Source organism: Lissotriton vulgaris, chromosome 1_1 (assembly GCF_964263255.1).
Source record: "Lissotriton vulgaris chromosome 1_1, aLisVul1.2, whole genome shotgun sequence".
In the NCBI taxonomy this organism is placed as follows: Eukaryota; Metazoa; Chordata; class Amphibia; order Caudata; family Salamandridae; genus Lissotriton; species Lissotriton vulgaris.
In genome coordinates, this window is record NC_141685.1 from 455,249,401 (window position 1) to 455,268,836 (window position 19,436).

The 19,436-nt window shown below is 46.0% G+C and overlaps 1 protein-coding gene across 4 annotated transcripts in view; it reads left to right on the forward strand.

Moving 5' to 3' along the window:
* The window catches only part of RAVER2 (ribonucleoprotein, PTB binding 2), a 443,388-nt gene that overhangs the window by 353,430 nt on the left and 70,522 nt on the right, over window positions 1-19,436 (forward strand). For 2 of the 4 annotated variants that reach the window (XM_086953598.1, XM_086953593.1), the window contains exons 11-12: window positions 6,786-6,925; window positions 16,557-16,646. In XM_086953598.1, the coding sequence (XP_086809724.1) occupies window positions 6,786-6,925; window positions 16,557-16,646 (230 nt within the window). The remainder of the gene's footprint in view (window positions 1-6,785; window positions 6,926-16,556; window positions 16,647-19,436) is intronic. The other 2 variants (XM_086953607.1, XM_086953602.1) reach the window with 1 other exon arrangement.

Here is a 19,436-nt window from a genome sequence, read left to right on the forward strand (position 1 = left end):
CTTCCGTGGTCAGATCACTGAAAATACAAGATTAAAAAAAATATATTATTGTCTATGGGTGCTCACGGAAGACCATTTCTATGGACTGGAATCAAGAGAAGGCTAAAGTGATTCTGATATTTTACTGTCTATCAAGAAAGTTAAATAGAGGCAGTTGCCAGAAAAATTTCCGAAAAGAAAGTCCCTCAGCAGAAAGCAAATCTGGTATTTTACTGAACTCTTCTGGCCGTTTTCTGTCAAGACAGTTAATTAGAGGCAGTTGAACAGAAAAAAAGTCGCTAAGCGGAAGTAGACAAGTCCTAGGGCCCCCAAAGTACATACACATATAAGTATATACTAAAGTATATATATGAGGTCTTGAATGCTCGATTTAAAAAAAGGTGTGAGAACTGTGATCATTTCTTCAAACAAATCACCACCTCTGCTCCTAAATGGAGGTGCACACTGCAGAAAAATGGCAGTGTGCAGAATGCACTTTTTCCCCATATGAAAAAACACTGCCATAGGCTGAGGTATCAGCACATCTCTCCTGCTGCTCCTCATCCCTTACAAAAATGTTTTTGCTGGTCTCCCACTGATCCATTTTCTCTATGGGCAGACCGAATGCAGCTCCAGCATTTGGCTCATTCATTCCCCTCAAAACATCACAGCAACAAATGACATTCAATAAATGTATTTGAGCTTATATAGCGCACAGCTACCCGCAGTGGGTGTCCCGGCGCTTGCTTAGGGAACCCGTCCTAGTATTCCCCTGTGAGATAGCCCCGGCAGGGTATCCACAAGGTGAAAGCCAGGCATCCCGCCGCGAGGGGCCGTTGTGGAGATTAAGCAAGCTATTGCCCAGAGTCACAGAGTGTGAACCCGTGAGTCGAGAAGGCACCGGAGCGAGAATTATCGAGTCCGTGGAATTTTTAGCCCAAGACCCGCCGAGGCGGGGAATTGAACCCTGGTCATGGGCCGAGCTCCGCTTCCGGGTCTGCCGCCTCTAACCCCTGAGCCACACTTCTCCACGTTTGGGAGCACCCAGGCATCGCATAGGCGATGCTTTATAAAATGTTTTTCAGAGGTGATGCCAACACCCCCTCTCCACATCTGCAGGGTTCACATGTTTGATGTTAGCACATGTGACAAACATTACTGTGACCCAAACACCTTCTCTTCTCAGAAGATGCTCTCCAGGGATCCTCGCTGCTGATGCGTCCCACCCCAGCGCGGATCATGTCCACCAGAAGTGGTTCTTTGTAAGCACTATTAGCCACTCACACCAGTAAAGAAACGGAGCTAACCAGCTCCACAAACTTAGCAATCCAAGAAAATGTGCAGGAGTCACAGGAAGGAAATTATTAACAAGTTCGTTTATTTTTTATTTTTAAAGCTTCCTAGTTTTTTGTAGCTTTATAAAACACAAACTCGACCCAAACGTTTTGGAGCACTTTGCATGAGTACCAGTTACATTACACAAGGCCACATTCACTTTTAATTTTTTGGCATTGAGAGATTAAGTGATTTGCCCAGAATCACAGGCTTTTGAGCGGACGCTGTGATTCGATCCTGGTTCCCCAGTACCAAAGTCAGTAGCTCCGATATATCCCCACATCGATCCTCTCCCTTAATTTTTCCTCATCTATAAAGGGGTTTGCAACCACTAAAAAGTTGTTATATGTTTACCAAACCCATTTTATATTTATCCCCCTACTCCCTTCTTCTCGCCATCTGTTTTTCTTTGTCTCACTGTCTCTCATCCCTTTGCTTCTCCCTCCCTCCCCCATCACACTTTCCTGGTTTCCTTTTTCATATTCCTTTTTGCTAAATTGCATCTCTTACCAAACTTCCAAACACCTCTAGCAAAACACTTATAAGGTCCCAGAGGCGAGACCTAAAGGCTATGCCAATGCATGTTTTATGTATGAGCACTTGGGGTGGTGGTAGGGGGGCTACACTCCTCCTGGCAGTCCCCCAGACTCAGTTCAGGACTTTGAGAGGTACTCTTTCCTTCAGGATGTCCCTGTGACTGTGTTTCTCTATGACTCGCCTTTGATGCAGTGGTCTGGCCACATCTTAGCCCCTTTCTTGATTTTTTTTTTCTTTTTCTTTAATTCTCATGCTCACTGGTTGCCCATCAGTCATTTCCTCACAGGTCCTCCTGTACCGGCATTGTGTGCTGCTCCTAAAGTCTGTGTGGAGAGTAAGCAACTGCGGGCAGTGCTCTTTATGCTTAGGGGAGCCCTGCGCTCCACATAGCTACCTCCCACAGGCCTGTGGGATTCCGGGCAAGAAGGATACCTTGGTGAACCCTTATCCCCAACCTCAGCTGTGGGTTTCGTAGGCTTGCTGTCCAGTCAACTAGGGAGTCCTCCAGCACATGGGCTGCCTAGTTAAGTTACTGTTCACACAACAGAGAGGGGTCGTAATCTCACCTGGAGATATTTTGGAAACCCTGGGTCACAGTTATGGAATTTCTGTGGTATCCGGCTGGGGACAGTTGAAATACTGCTTTTATGCTCCTATCTGAAATTCATATATGTTGGTGCCCAGTTTACAGATTGCTACATATTTGTCTGCTTTCGGCACCTGCTAGCACTCTGCAGTCACCTGGCATGCAGCAGCTGGCTGTTGGAGTCTGGACCTGCCCGCCTGTAATGCACTTGGTAGCCTCCTGAACAAGTGTCTTCATGCTGCAGCGCCCCACATTCCTGAAGGCAGACCACTCTACTTCCTTAGCGCCCACATCCTTCATCAGTTTGCCAGGGTGTCTGTGTCTCTAGCAGAAGGGTTTCTGGTTTCCACTCCTACGGCACCCACAACCAGGACTAGTCCTCAAGTCTGTCCTCTGATGGCCCCGAGAGTCAATCGGAGGGACAGTTTCTATCTCTGGACACAGAATCCAACAGGAGTGTAAGTCTAGAGTGTTTTCACCCACTCTCAACAGTCCAGACCTTATCCTGTTGCTCCTCTTATCAAATGTTCTTCCCTGAATGGGTGTTAATAATTGAAAATGAACAGTTGAGATGGTGGGAGACAAAATAGAGAGATGCCTCATCATCCCTTCCACCCTTAGCCGGAACTTCCAGAGAGCAGCCCTTTGGATTTCAAACTCCCGGTACGTTTTCCTGAGAATAATCAAGATGATAGCTTGAAGGAAACCTGGGAGAGATCCTACCCTCTATGCCAAGCTCAGCACACGCAATTCTAAGTTCTTCACTCTGGCTTCCAAGAAGAAAAACTGTGGTGATTGGAGACCAAGGCTTACCTGCCTTCCTTTTGTCCCATATAGAAACCTATTGGCAGAGCTTGTCAGAGAGATACAACTAAATAGATGTATTGAAAGTTCAGCCATGTGCCTTTTGTTGAATGGTGCTATTGTTCTTGGGGCAGGTTTGAACATCCGGTCAAGTAATCGACTGGCCTAGCAGGTTAGTTCAAAACAAGAATTCCATTAAGGCTGGCACACGAAAATATGCCAAGTTTTATAAGTGCTAATGGAGTAAAAAGTAGATTGAATATGCATTTCTGAATATTTGATAGGAAGAGACATGTCAATGACTTTCCTGGTCTCTTGCCAGTCAAAGGTTCTAGTTTAGGTTGTAGACTTTATACAAAACTTGCTTACCCGTTGCGCGTTGCTGCGATCTCAGAAGAAAGGAAATTTGTTATGATAACATTCAATTTACATTGTGTCATTTTTATTGAAACTTGTTCATTTTAATATGGAAAACATTTTAAAGTGTTGTTTTAAATCTGTTTATTTATTAGAGTGCTTGTGGATACACGTTTTTGGTTTTGTTTTTCCGTCTAGTGCGTACACGAATAAATCTGAAGGTTTTCCGACGCGTGAGCTGGCCACATACAGTTGTCCATGTGAGAAGCACTGATTCTCCAAATCTAGTCCACACACTCGCAGCGATTGTCCTTGTGCTTTGTTGATGGTCATTGCCAAAGCGAGTCGCACCGGAAACTGTAAACGTTGCGTACAAGAATAAATCAGAAGGTTTTCCGACGCGTGAGCAGGCCACATACAATTGTGCATGTGAGAAGCACGGATTCTCCAAATGTAGTCCACACACTTGCAGCGATTGTCCTTGTGCTTTGTTGACGGTCATTGCAAAAGCGGGTCGCACCGGAAACTGTAAACGTTCAGTATTGGAAAGATTATGAGGGCCCTGGGGGGCCGGGGGCGCGATATTTATTTATTTATTTATTTTTGCCAGAAACCTTCGCGGGAGTGTACTCAACAACTTCCCACAGTTTCATGGCGATCGGATGAATGGTGTAGTAATGCATAAAGGACAAACAGACAAACATACATTCGTTTTTATATATATAGATGAAAGTGAACACTTCTTTTTGGGCTACCAATTGAATTATAATGCCTTAGTAGGCCACAACCAATTTATTCTGGATGTTAACTGTCATGTGCTGCCTGGGCGCAGATGCTCGAAAAGGTTAGAGAGCAAGTCTTTTTGCCCGGTCAGTATACTTATGCTGATGCTTGACGAGACATCTGTGAGTCCTTTACTCCACCTGCCAACCAAAGTTGATCTTATATGGCTGAGATACCCGCCACCCCCTCTCAACACAATCCCCAAGAATGGGATACCGGAAACGGTTCTGAACTTTTGGAAGACGGGAGGGAGTGACCCTCCCGGCTGTATTTATTAAAATATGAAACAAAATAAAACATTAAAATAACAGTTTCATATTAATGTACAATTTCATTTCCACATTGCGATGTTTGGCTAACCTTAACATATTCTCTAATACAAAGGTTCTCCTAGCCGAACTAACATCCTACAAAACGTTTGACTTGAAATTGTACATCCTAACGTTTAAGGGCCAACGGCAAGGTCGTAACCGGTGTCAAGATCCCTAAACCAGACATATCCCCCCCACTTGTGAGGGGCGACCGCACAGAGGTGTACCTCAAGTGCATTTACCAATTTCCCTTGACTTGACGGGGGCCCCAATAAACTCGACGCCATTTAAAGGTCGTCCGAGGACTCGTGTGAGGTATCTAGAAGGTAGCGTAGACCCCCTCCCAAACCCCACACAACTTACCACATCTGCCGTCGCAGATGTCCAGGCCCCGGGAAATTCCCCAGGAGGGGGCTGTAGCCCCTCCTACCCAGGAAGGGGCCTTGACCGCCTTTCCTTTCCTTTCGGCGGCCCATCCTTAGAAGGGACCGCCTCCCCGTTGAGGGGCCAATGGCCACCTCCCTCGAGCGCTCCCATCCGTAATGGGTGACGCCCACCCATAGGGATCTTCCAATTACTGCTCACCGATCATGCTTCATCAACACCCGTGCGTCGTCAGCCGTGGCGCCCTCGCAATCTTTCCCCAACCACGCTGCCAATTGTGCTGCTAACTCAGGCGGCATGTCCTCACCGGACACGGGAGTGACCACCACGGGAATCGGATTCCCCTCCTTCGGCACCGGAGTTGGCTCCTCGAGTGGGGTATCGGGAACCAGGATGTCCCCCCCAGATGCCCCCCTTCTGGGCCTCTTGCCTTTTCCTCCGGGAGCTGCTCCCGCCAAAGGTCGTTTCGGTCCCCCTTCCCCGTCTTTAGCCGCCATCTGCTTCTTCAAATCAGTTACTTCTTTCATGAGCATACGGAGCATCTGATCGGTAGTAACTCGCTTTCCGACTTTCTTAGGCATTCTCAGACAGAGTATCTGTAAGACAAAAAAGAAAGATTACCACGCTCAAAATTGGCTCTTCGTTCCGTCTCGAGCTCACGTGTAGCGAGGAGGTGCAGCTTCAGAGCACAGGAACAAGAGGATGCTTTCTTGGCTTGTTGCTCCTTTTATCCGTCTTCAGGGCGGGCGTAAACCCGCCCCTGCCTGCCCCAAAGGGCGTGGTCGGCCGCGTCAGTGTCTAGGCCAGCCCACTCCAGGGCGGGAAAAAGCGCGCCCCGGCTACGCCGCTTCGGGCATACCAGCCGAGACTCGCCTCCCGCCCAAGATGGCTTCCCGGGGGGCTCGTGGTACTCCCCCATACGTTCGGGGGGACCGAATGGTCGCCCCTTTCCATTTGAAATGGTGAGCTCGGACAGCTGCATCTCAGATTCATTGTAAACAGAAGCTTACAGTGGGAGAGACTCAATTAAGTAGACTCACTCACAGCAGAGGTGCAAACACCTGAGGTTCAAAAGCAAAAAACAAACTGGGGATATTCACATGTCAGAATCTGCTTCAATACAGAAGCCCTTTAACTGGTATCCAATACATCAGCACTTTTCAGGCTATGGAGTGCAGTCCAATTTATGATCAAATCTTCATAATGACTTTGTTTCACATTGTGAGAAAATCAGGCTCTGTTGTAGCCCATTGCTATGGTGGGTCTGCGTCCCCTCCAAGGGGGGAGAGTAGAGGAGAGGAACACACTTAAATGCAAGGTGGGTCTCAAACGATGTCTTGGGTTTGGGAAATCACTATATATTTCTAGGTTTGGGGAGTCACTATATATTTCTACGAAGTCCTGGAGTATTGCCTCAAACACTGAATGGTCACTCTTGTATTCTTATGTGAAGTGTATGTTAACTGATGTATTTGTAATCTCTGCCTAACTTTGAAGTTAATACCTAACACATTTTTTCTTTTATATTGTCCTGCTAATCACTATTTCTTCCAAACTATTATCACCTACTGTTTATTTCCTGAAGCACTGTTTGCATACATTTTGTGTAGCCTATTTGTGATAATCTGGTATAAAATTCATGAATAGAAAAATACAAATGAATGTTTCCATTTTCATGGACTAGTTTATGCTTGCTTCTTTTTCTGCAGCAGCTTCATTAAGGAACCACAATGCTGAACATCATACCAAAATTATAGGCAACACGTTTGATACCGCAGTCCCTCCAGGTTCCACTTCACAAGCTGCTTTGGAAAACTATTACAGTCAACAGTATGGCAATTACACACAGGTATGCATTTAAATCATTGTTGGGTATTACTCTTCAGTAGTAGCATATTTTCATACTGTAGGAAACTGTTTGTTTGAGGCAGCTGAGCTGTAGATCACATGCTGTGCATAGCTCGCCATCTAGTGTTGGGTCCGGATGTTTGCACTTTGGTTTTTCTTCGAAGAAGTCTTTCCAATCACGAGGTAGGTAACACCTCCTTCAGTGATAGTGCGCATGGGCATCAACTCCATTGTTAAAATGTTTTTTTCCAGCATCGGGTTTGGATGTGAATTGCTGCTCTCCCGTTCAGCACTGTTTGTCGTGTTCCCTTCGACGCGCAATCCACTACCCTCAACAGTATTTTTTCTCGACCGCTTTTTCCCATTCCTCACGTATCGTTTCGAACCAATAATCTTCGATCGGAAAATCTGTGGGGAGCTGTTGGGCCTACTAACGCCTGCTCGCTAGCAGTCGATGGAACGGACTCCATTCAAGCTCTGTCCTGGGTGTCGCGCTAAGTTTCCACACACCAACCTGCACAAAGTGTGCAATCTCTGTTTGTCCCCAGAACACAATGAGAAAGACTGCGAGGCGTGCCGATCGCTTTGATCAAAGAAGATGCTCCATCAGCGTCGGGCTCGACGTCACAAGATGCCACAGCAAGGCGGCCCCGTTCCAAGAATAGAGGAAGAAGAACATATCACCGTGTCCGAAGCCGACTCCGACATGGAAGAAGAGGAGCAAGTTAAACCGGGTCAGCGTACCGTGAATACAGATACCCCCTTGACCCACCAGACAAAGCCTAAAAAGGCTCTGGTACTTCCTCTGCCTGCAGGACAAGGTCGGCACCAAGAAAACGTTTCAAGCACTCGGGCCCGGTGCCGAAACACAAAGAAAAACCTTCCGGCTCGGATATCGAGTTGGTCCCCTAGTGGCACCGAACCGAAATTCTCGGCGCCGAAAACCAAGCATGTCCATCCTCCATCTTCGTCCAAGCCTAAATCTTCGGTACCGAAGACTTCAGACCCGAAACCTTTGACACCGAAAACTACAACTAAAGAGAAAAAGACTCTAACAAAAGAGTTTCGGTCCAATGTTCCACCTCCGGATCCAAAACAAAATGAAACTGGTTATCAACCAAGATACTGGACACATTCATACCAAATTACCTGGAAAAAAAGAGAATTGGCACATCAGGATGAGCATCATATGCCTCTAAAGAAAAGGAATATGGGCACAAACCCATCACCACCTTATATTCCACCTCCTCACTTACTAATCCTCACCTACCCCCCCTTAACAACAGGCTACAAGATGTTAACGCATGGGAGGATTAGAATACTGATGCACATACAGAAACTGACCCTGATTTGTATTCATCTAGGCCATCACCTCCTGATGACAATATAGGTTCTATTGAGCTTTTTAATAGGGCTGCTCACTATCACGGGGTGGAATTACATAAAGAGACTTTAGAGGAGAACTTCTTATTTGAGACCTTAAGCGCCACTCAAGAAACAACGCACACCAATGTTTAAGGGAATGCTAAGCATGCAGTTGTGGGTTTCAAAGACCTTGTCAGGCCAGGGTTGAGAAGAAATATAAACCAGCACCTACCGACCCTGCTTACATTAAAGGTCAGCTGCCCTTAGATTCTTTAGTGGTCTAATGCTTGTAAAAAAGCAAATTCACAAACTGGTGAGGCCCCTCTTCCTGATAAAGAGTCTAAGTTAATTGATGCCTCTGGTAAAAGGGTAGCTTCTCAGGCAGCTAATCACTGGCGTATTGCCAATGCTCAGGTTTTGCTAGCCAGATATGGTAGAGCTTATTATGATGAGTTGGAAAAACGTGTCCAATATCTGCCTGATGAGCATAAATCAAAGGCAAATTATTGAATACAGGAAGGAAAACTCATTACCAATACCTCCATCAAATGTGGAGTGGATGCAGCAGACACAGCAGCACGTTCAGTGAACACCAGCGTGTTGCTACGCAGATAGGCATAGTTAAGAATGCCAGGTTTCAAACCTGAGATCCAGGCCTCCATTCTTAATCAACCTTTTGAGAAAGAACACCTATTTGGTCCAGCGGTTGACACCCCACTGGAGAAAATGAAAAAGGACTCTGAGGTCGCAAGTCCATGGTGTGAGAAAGTGCCCTCTTTCTTGCATGGTATGCCCCCACTTTATGCTGAATTGCTGATGTTCTTTGACTGAGTGGGCCCTGGGCTCCTGCTAATCAGGTAGGCAGGGCCTATGTTCCTTCCGTAAAATTGCATTGAAGCCTAAACCCAATTGGCATCTGTGGCCACATGTCAGCCCCTGGTAAATGGTACCACAGGTACCCAGGGCACTGTGACTGGAGAAGACCTCTAAGGTCTGCAGCACTTATTGTGCTACCCTTACAGGTCTTGTACCCTGACACACACTGCCTTTGTAGGCTGCGTGTCCTGAGGCAGAACAAAGTGAAGAGTCGACATGGCACACATCTCTGTGTGCCATGCCCACAAACCACCACCCTGGCATAGATCAGTCACCCCTCTGGCAGGGTGCACTATACCAGAGCTTATGGTACAGGTGCATGAGCCCTGTACTCCTTCTGGTGAACTGACTGAGTGGCTGCTTATGCTGCCACCAACAGACCTGTTTCTGGACCCCTGGGTCGAGAGCCTGCTGCTCTCGTGGGCTTGAAACAATGCACATCCTGGGACGGGGTGCCAAGCCTCCTCCCCAGGATGGACAGGGTTCACGATGGGGAAGCTTCAAAGGCCTTTGTGACCATTGGCTGCTTTTAGCAACTGGTCCCCACTGGTTCTACCCCCCACTTTGGGCGGGAGCGCTGGTGGGAAAAACAAGTGAGGGAAAGAGGTGTGACCACCTCTGCCAACACCACCCCTCAGGTGGGGGAGGCGAGGTGAACAACTCTGAGTCCCCGCCATCTTGAGGATGGGGGGACCCAACCAACCAGGGACCGGCTCCTTCCCCCCCTCCCAAGCGAGGGTGGCACGATACGGGGTGTACCCACCAGGAAAGGGACCCATTGGTCCCTGACCTTACCTACCTCTAACGCCCCTAAATCTAGTATTTAGGGTCAACCTGAACCTTGCTTCCTCAGATCCAGAAAGGACAATAAGAAAAGAAGGACCAAACAGCTGTGCAGCTAGCTAACATGAGGAAGGCGCCCACTGACTTGGCCCCAGCCCTACAGGCCTGTCTCCCCTCAAACCTGCTCCTGCAAAATCCTGGTGTGTCCTACAGCCAGCAACCTCGAAAACCCCAGAGGACCTGCCTGCCTTCACTTCCAAAGACTGCTTCTCCTGTGAATACCAGATTTGTTCAACTGCAAACTTTGACAGCAACCAGAGACCGCGAATCCAGCCCACTCTTCACCCACCGAACCCGGCCCAAGCTAGAGTGGAATACACTGCGAGGAGGTCACCACGGAGATCCTGACCCGAGATCCGGCGACCCGTGATCCGGCGACCCCTGACCTGCATCAAGCCTCCAGCAAACGCCTGCAGCCTAAATCCAGAAGGCCCCCATAACCGCGACCAGGAGCGCCGACCCCAAAAGGTGCACACCCCTGCACCCAACGCCCCACGGCCTTGTGTGACCAAACCGACGGTGCCTAACCAACCCTTAACTCCCAACTTACCTCTCCAAGTGGTGGTCGCTCCCAGAAGTCCTTAGTCTCCCTGTCTGCAGTGCTTATGCAAACCGGAGGTTCTCCATAGAAAACGGGGCGCCCTATGTCAAAACAGCATTCTGCACCTGGCTGCCCCAGTGCCGCTGAGGGTGCACCTTTTGTGCTACTTTGTTTCCCCATTTGCCCTGACCTTAACCCTAGGAGCTTTGCTGCCACAACCCAGTGGCCTGCTTGCCAGCAGCCACCAACCGAAGGCCCCTTATCCCCCATTGGATAACATTGGGCCTCAAAACTCTGCACCTGGCCGTCACTGAGGGTGTAACAAGAGTGCATCACTGACCCTGGGGGGGGGGGGGGGTAAGGGGCTCTGATTCTAACCCCAGAACCTTAACTCCCACAGTTGATTACTTACATGTGAACCAATAACCTGTTTTCCTCCATAGGATAACATTGACAATTTTCTTCCAAAAAGTTTCGAAGTATGGAGTTTTGAAATCTAAAAATATTCTTTAAAAATCGCACAAATAACCATAACTTATTTACTTACCTGTTGCAGAAAATGTCCCAGTGCTGAATCTAGGTATCCAGCACTGAGTTAGAAAAGTAACGTAAGAAGTAACTTACCTGTAATCTACTTAAAAAGCCTGTTCAATTCAATGTACTGTATTTGCTAAGTGTTGCATCCTACTGCATCCCCTGTAAATCAAACAAAGTACAATTTCCATTGCATTTTCAAACTATATTCAGCAACTTATTACTGAAAAGAATCTAAAAAGAATTGGCCTAAAGTTCAGTTCTTGAGTGTGTGAATTCATTTGCTGAGTGTGTACATCAAATGCTTAACACTGTTCTCTGATACTGCCTTACTGCTCGACCACTCTACCACAAATAGAGAGTAAGTTTCTATCAAACTTTAACCTCTGCCTATCTCTGGGGTCACCTGGACTCTATACACACTTTACCTCATTTTTGTGTAGTATATATGGAGCCAGTTTCCTACACATGGGAGCTTTACAATTACCTGCTAGTAGAGGTTCCTTTTGCTGCTCCTTTTACAGGGGTGGTTTCAAAACTATTACCACTGAAAATCCCTCCTCCTCTTACAAGGGCAACAACCAATCTCCCTCATCAAGAGGATATTTTAGAGGAGGTTTTAGAGGAAACAATGGTAAGGGAAGAGGCAACTCCACACGCACTTCCCCTGTTAATAACAAACAGTGACTTCCTTCCACTACCCTCTGATCATTCCACTCCTACTGGGGGACGTCTCTCTCAACACCATCACCTCAAAGAAATGGGTTCTACAAATTATCCAATATGGTTACTGCTGGGAACTTACAGACACCCCCCAAACATTCTTCTAAGATCACATGCAATGTCACAGGAACATCTACGCCTTCTAAAAAAAAAAAAAAAAATGTTCAATCTCTGTTAGAAAAAGGAGCAATAGAGCCAGCCCCATCAAAACATCAAGGAACCCGAGTATAATCCCTATACTTCTTAATTCCCTAAAAGGACAGGTCTCTCCGGCCTATACTGGACCTCAGAGAACTCAGTCTATATATGCAAAAAAACGATGGATTTAGGCCCACATCCTTGTACTGGGGTGAATGTGTGACATTGTTCTACATTCTGTCCATCAACTGTGTTTTTTTCAATTTTCACCCTGAGTGTGCTGGGTATACTCCGACGTGAGTCCCAGGCTCTCCACGCCACTGGAGTCAAGCTATCCAGGCTGATGAAGGCTGATAGCCAGAAACCGGTCCTTGGATGCTTGATTCCGGTCTGGGAAAGACATGGCTTGGTAGTTCGGACTGGACTGTTCCCATGAGGCACAGGGTCAGAGCTGATTTGCATATAGCCAGTGTCTAACCCAGGGTGGTGTGGAATGCAAAAAAACGATGGATGTAGGACCAGATCCTTGTACTGGGGTGAATGTGAGACATTGTTCTACATTCTGTCCATCAACTATGTTTTTTGCAATTTATATATTCAATCAGATCACTTTCACATGGTCACTCTACAACAAGTACTTCTGCTCCTTCAACAAGGCGACTTGCTGTCCACTCTGGACTTAAAGGAAGCCTATTTCCATATCCCAGTACATCCTGCTCATTGCCAGTACCTAAGGTTTGTAGTAGTAGGACAACATTATCATTTCAAGGTTTCTCCCATTTGGAGTAACTACCGCACCCAGAGTTTTCACCAAGTGTTTAGCAGTAGTCTCAGCTCATCTTCGAAGACAACATATTCACGTCTTCCCATACCTGGACGATTGGCTCATAAAAGCCAATTCGCACAAAAAGCTGTCTCCATCACACTCTCAAAACAGTGCAGGTCTCCACGATCTTGGGTTCACAGTGAATCTGTCTAAAGTCCATCTACAGCCATCCAACACATCAGCGTATCTGGTAGCCACAATAGACACACAAAAGGCTTTGGCCTATCCCAATCCGGCCAGAATCTGCAACATGCAGACTCTACTTTGCCAGTTCCAACCTCAACACTCATTGCCAGCTCAAGTGTTCATGCAGTTACTGGGGATGATGACGTCTTGCATACTATTAGTCCCTTACGCAGGACTACACATGCGTCTCCTTCAGGAGTGCTTAGCACTTCCGTGGAACCAGGGTCAGGGTCTGCTATCAGATCCAGTGTTGGTGCACAGCGGCACCTATTGCTCTCTGCAGTGGTGGAATATACAAAACCTTTCAAAAGCGCAGCCCTTCATCGACCCAGTTCCACAGATAGTGCTAACAGCAGACGCATCACTCACTGGTTGAGGAGCTCCTCTCCAAACACATACAATCCAGTTCATGTGGAGCTTGCAACAAAAGCAGCTTCACATAAATCATCTAGAACTGCTAGCAATTTTTCTAGCGCTCAAAGCGTGTCAAGTTCATCTAGTAAATAAAGCTGTCCTAATCCGTACAGACAACATGGCAGCAATGTACTACATACAAAAACAGGGGAAGGACATTCTCCAGCTGTCACAACTAGCACCAACCATCTGGCAAGGGCCATACATCACAGAATGTTTCTCCTTGCAGAACACCTTCCAGGAATAAACAAACGGATTGCAGATTTGCTCAGTCGTCAAAGACAACAGACCCACAAATGGGAACTCCACCCTCAAGTTCTCCTCCCATTCTTCAAAATGTGGGGATTTCCAGACATAGATTTGTTCACACAAACCTAAACGCAAAAGGCCCAAACTTCTCAAGCAGACATCCACACCCATTGTCCAAGGGCAATGCACTATGGATTAATTGGTCAGGAATATTTGCTTATGCTTTTCCACCTCTCCCACTCATTCTATTAGTTGTTCGGAAGCTCAGACAGGCGCCCCTGACATTAATCCTTGTTGCTCCTACATGGGCCGGACAACCCTGGTTCACAACTCTATTGGAGCGCTCAGTAGTTCCTCACCAAAAACTACACCTCACTCACAATCTGCTGACTCAGAGCAATGGAGAGATCTGATGCCCAGATCCCAGCCATCTCAGCCTTGCGATTTGGCACCTGAAATCTTAGAGTTTGATTACCTCAGTCTTCCGCCAGACTACATGAACATTATCGTGGAGGCTAGACGTCTTACTACCAGAGCATGCTATGCAGCAAAGTGTAAGCGTTTTGTGACATACTGCAATAAAATTCACATATATCCACTGGCCGCTTCAGTTCAAAATATCTGCTATTTACTACATCTAAAATATTCCAATTAGGCATATTCTTCCATGCGCTTACATCTTTCTGCAATAGCTGCTTACCTACAAAACAGACAACAACCTTCTCTTTTTAGAATGCCTGTCATCAAAGCATTCATTGAAGGGCTTAAAAGAATCATTCCTCCGAGACTTCCACCTGCTCCACTGTGGAATCTTAATATTCTTCTCACAAAAGCAAATACAATTTCTTACTTGGAAGGGAACTTTCCTCATAGCTATCACTTCTCTGAGGAGAGTGGGTGAGATCCAGGCACTAATCATAGAAGAAATATTCTTACAAATACATCAAAAGAAAGTGGTTCTTCGGACCAATCCAAACCTTTTACCAAAAGTCATTTCTGCCTTTCACATCAACCAATCTGTTGAGTTGCCTGTGTTCTTTTCTCAACCAGATTCTGTGGCAGAATGTGCTTTACACACTTGAACAGAGCAATTCTTTACTATATAGAAAGGACAAAACCTTTTTGCAAACCATAACATCTATTTGTTGCTTATTTCCACTGCATAAAGGCAATCCAATATCAAAATCAGGCATTGCAAGGTGGATAGTCAAATGCATTCAGATATGTTATGCAATAGCAAAAACAACTTTAACAATTCCCCCCCTTGAGCGCACTCCACTCGTAAACTATGGGCTTCCGTGGCAGTTCTAGGAAATGTATCCATAGATGATATCTGCAAAGCTGCAACATGGTCTACACCTCACATATACACAAAACACTATTGTGTAGAGGTGTTAACAAGACTGCAAGCTAGTGTGGGCCAAGCAGTTTTACGTACACTCTTTCAAACCACCGCGACAGCTACAGGTTAACCACCACTTTGGAAGATACCTGCTTTTTAGCCTGTGCACAGCATGTGATCTACAGCTCACCTGCCTCAAGCGTAAAATGCTGCTTACCCAGTATGCATCTGTTCTTGGCATGTAGAGCTGTAGAGTCCCATGCGCCCACCCGCATGGGACCTGTTGCAGTCACATCTTTTGTACATGCATACCTCCATTATCACCCTCTGCGGCAAACAGTCTAACAATTGAGTCAATACCCATGCGCACTAGCACCGAAAGGAGGAGTCACCTACCTTGTGACTGGAAAGATTTCTGTGAAGAAAAACAAAGTGCAAACATCTGGAACCAACACTAGATGGCGAGCTAAGCACAGCATGTGACTCTACAGTTCTACATGCCAAGAACAGATGCATACTGGGTAAGTAGCTTTTTTTTCTCATTTTGCAGGACCCTCCCCCCACTTTTTGCCTGGTATTTGGTGCAATTTGACTTAAGTGTACTGGGTTACTGCTAACCAGGTTCCCAGTGCCAGTGTTCTTTCCCTACAAATGTACAATTGTTCCCCCAATTGGCAATACCTTTAGCATCCTCTATAAGTCCCTAGTAGGTGGTAGCCCGGGTAGCTAGTACCTGAGGTTCTAAAGAGGGTTCCCCAAAGGCGTCAGCACAAATTGTGCCACCCTAAGGGACCCCTCATCTAACTCATTCAGGGCTGCTATCGCAGGCGGAGTGTTTTGGTGCAGACACACATGAAATCATGACCAACACACATCCCTGTGTGCCCAGCCTTCTAACACTGCATGTAGTACTTGTAAGTCACCCCTACAGCAACCCTTACAGCTCTAAGACATGTTAGGGCATACCTGCATCAGCAGATATGCCCCTTTGCTAGTACGTTCAAACCACCAGTGCAACTGGACCGGGAAGCCATTTTAGAACTTGTGCTTGACAGTGTTGAAAACGAATTCCCCAGCTATATGCTGCATTGACTTTTCCTCCCTTAGTATAACATTTCAGTCTCCAGAAATTGAACTGTCGACTTCTTGAACTCTAAAATATTTCTATAAAAAAGTAACTATCCTGAACAAATTGTTTCTGATACCTAGGCTTATATAAAGGTACTGGTTAGTTTTGTAAATTGGCATGATCTCCTTCTAGAATCATGTGCCTGAGGATCTGTGTTTAGGGGAGGGAAGTTTAGGAAGATGTGAGTGGACTCACCAGGCTCAGAGGGCTGCATAGTGCAGTGTCATGCTCCACTGTGCCGTAGGAGAGGGCCAGATGATGACTGCTCAGTAAAATTAGGCCTCGTATTGCACCAGGTAATTTGATGTATAGGAACATCATGACCACATGGAATAGACCACGACAGAATCCCCCTCAAAGGAAACTGCTACCACTGACTAATATTAAGGGCCCTTAAAGGGAGAAACCAGAATAGGGTCACAGAGCGATTTGGTTTATATTTTAAGATGCAGATATTTTATTTCAGGAAGGAGCACAGCAGTGGTATTCACAGTTTCCATCAACGTATGATGGCTCTCAAGAACAGCAGTATGAGCATCAAAACACAGGCAAAGAGGTAGGCAATTATGTTAACTTTCCTTCGATCTTACTGCTTCTAAATGGATTCTTTGCTTTTAGCGTTTAAAAATATTTTGTAAAATGTCCTTTGCAGCTGCTTGGTTGTGTCGTATTATGAATTGCAATTGTAGATTTGATTCCTTTCTTTTACGGTGCCTTTATTTATTATCCTGAAAATTTATCCATTTATCTGTAGTGTACATGGCTGAGATTCATGAGTCTCAGCTCAAACTTTTTATGGCTAAAGCCATGTTGGGTTTTGCTGCTGTATCACCAGAACGTTTCCAGACTTCCTTAATTCTATAGAAGAAAACTGCAGAAATAAACAACAAAACAACTGATTATGCCTTATCCGTCCTTTCTAACAGTGTCCAATTAAACATCCTAGTTTATTTCTGACATAGCAGCTTTGGATCATTAATGTATTCAGACCCTATTAGTCTGGATTCCCTGGTAATTTTATATGTAACAGTAAACTATATTAATCTGCTTTTAGGCAATTTTGTAGTTGTACATTATCCTAATTATACATTGTACAAACATCTGCCAAAGATGTGAATGTACCCAGCACGCCACTCCCCCTAGAGGCCAGCATAGCTCAGAAATCTACCCAACGTGGGTGCAGGAAACATTGTTTAAAGCTCTCATGTTCAGTACCTCTGCTGTATATGTTTGGATATTTACTTCTTATTTTTCCATGGGTCTCTTCTCCAAAATCAGTTGTAGCCTGCTACCGTTTGAGGAGTTCTTTATAAGGTTTTGGTCCTTGGGAACATCCCCCTTTCTTCATTATGATTGAACCAGCAAAATAGAAAACATTTCTCTTAAGCTCTTGTTGCATCATTTGATACCAAAGGGGATGATGGAAGGAGCGTTGGAGCAAATCAAACACTCACCCCCAGTCAAGTAATCTGGGTTTAATCCATCATCATTCTTTAGCACACTCCACCACCCCAGTTCAGACATGGCCATCTGCAAATCAGTCCGACCCTGAGCCTCATGGGAACAGTCCAATACTGTCTTCCCTGGACCGGAAACAAGCATCCTGGGACCGGTTTCTGTCTAATCAGCCATCATCAGCCAGACTAGCTTGAATCCAGTGGCAAAGTGAGCAAGGGACCCACGTCTGGGCATACCATGCCAACTTAGGGCGAACAAAGTGATACCAAAGGGGATGATGGACGGAGCGTTGGAGCAAATCAAACCCTCACCCCCAGTCAACTGATCTGGGTTTAATCCATCATCATATTTTAGCTCACTCCACCACCCCAGTTCTGCAACTGTAGCTTTACACTGGTAACTGCACCCGCCCCTAAGAAATGTCTGAACGGCCTGCATCTGTATGGCATTGCTAAAGACTTGAATATTTTCAAGCCTTTTCCACTAAAAATTGGATAGAAAGAGGGAACTCTCTCCCTCTAAGCTTGCATCCTCTTTAGGGTAGGAGTCTGTGAAGAGCACCAGCACTCCATGCACTCCAAAAAGGGATAAATCTTGTTAAAAAAAATGGTTGTATGCATTGCACATATTTACTGAATTCAACCTTTCAAAGTAAAATGTGCCTGCTAAAGCAACTTCACTAGCAGAATTTGCTTATTTTTCTGCTACTTCTAAAAAAAATATATATCCCCAGGATTTAACTAGGTCCTCTTTACATCCTACATCTAGTACCTAGATCTCGCACAAAATCATTGACTACAGCACCCAAGAATTTAACTAAACACACGGTTGCATAGTCATCATCATCATCCAACTCCTAACCAGAACAAGATCAGGAGGATGGGCGTGCTCTTACATCACTTCGAAAGGGTTGAACGAAATCCCACTTCACATCGGAGCCACCTTCTCCTCCCTTGAATTCTGCCAGAAGCAGAAGACCTGGCTTTTATGTTAACCAACTGTCAGAAATTGTGTTGACTGGGTTGTTAGCCCTGGTCATAGAGCAACTACAATCATAGTCCGAGTAAGGCACAAGCAAACCCCAAATGAACCTGTGCTCCACCCCCTGGTAGCTTGGAACAGAGCATTCAGGCTTAACTTTGAGGCAATGTGTAAAGTATTTGTGCAATACTTCAAACAGTAAAGCAGTGAAAACACACCACAAAAGTAGCCCATAACCGATTTAGAAAAATTAAGTTGTTTTTAATAAATAAAACCAGACCAAAATGACAAAATACCAGTTAGTAGAACCGGAGTTGTTGAAATTGAATGCTTTTAGTGGAAATCGTGCCAGATAGCACAAAGCACCAGCTGAGAATATGTAGTCATGCCGGACCAGAGGCAAGTTACAAGTTCAAGCTGACCGCAATGTGGGCTGGCTACCGGGACCCAGTTAGGACCCCTGAACAGGGTACCTTAAATCGTGGTTGCGGAGAATTGTGCAAATCCGCGTTGAAAGTGTGCCACACAGCTGAAGCGATGTGTTGGTTCCAACATGTGGCGAGGCTGTGATGCGAGGTCCTGTTGCACATCTTTGAGGGTTCTGTCGACGAGGCTTGTGATGCGAAGTCTGGCATCAGGAATGTACCGTTCAGCGGTTGATGCATCTGTTCTGAAGCGTTGCGAGGCCACGATGCAGAACCCGTCGTCGAGGCTGCCGTCGAAGAGAGATGTAAGGACCTGGGCTGTGGATGCGCCATCTATTGGGGTGATGCATTGGTTCAGAGGACTGCGAAGGCAATGCATGTCTGCGACAGGTCCATTCCATGCAGCTACAGAGATGCAACTGTTCTGCTTGTGGATGCGCTGCTGAGTAATGTAATGTATTACTTGTAAAGCGCACTGTTGC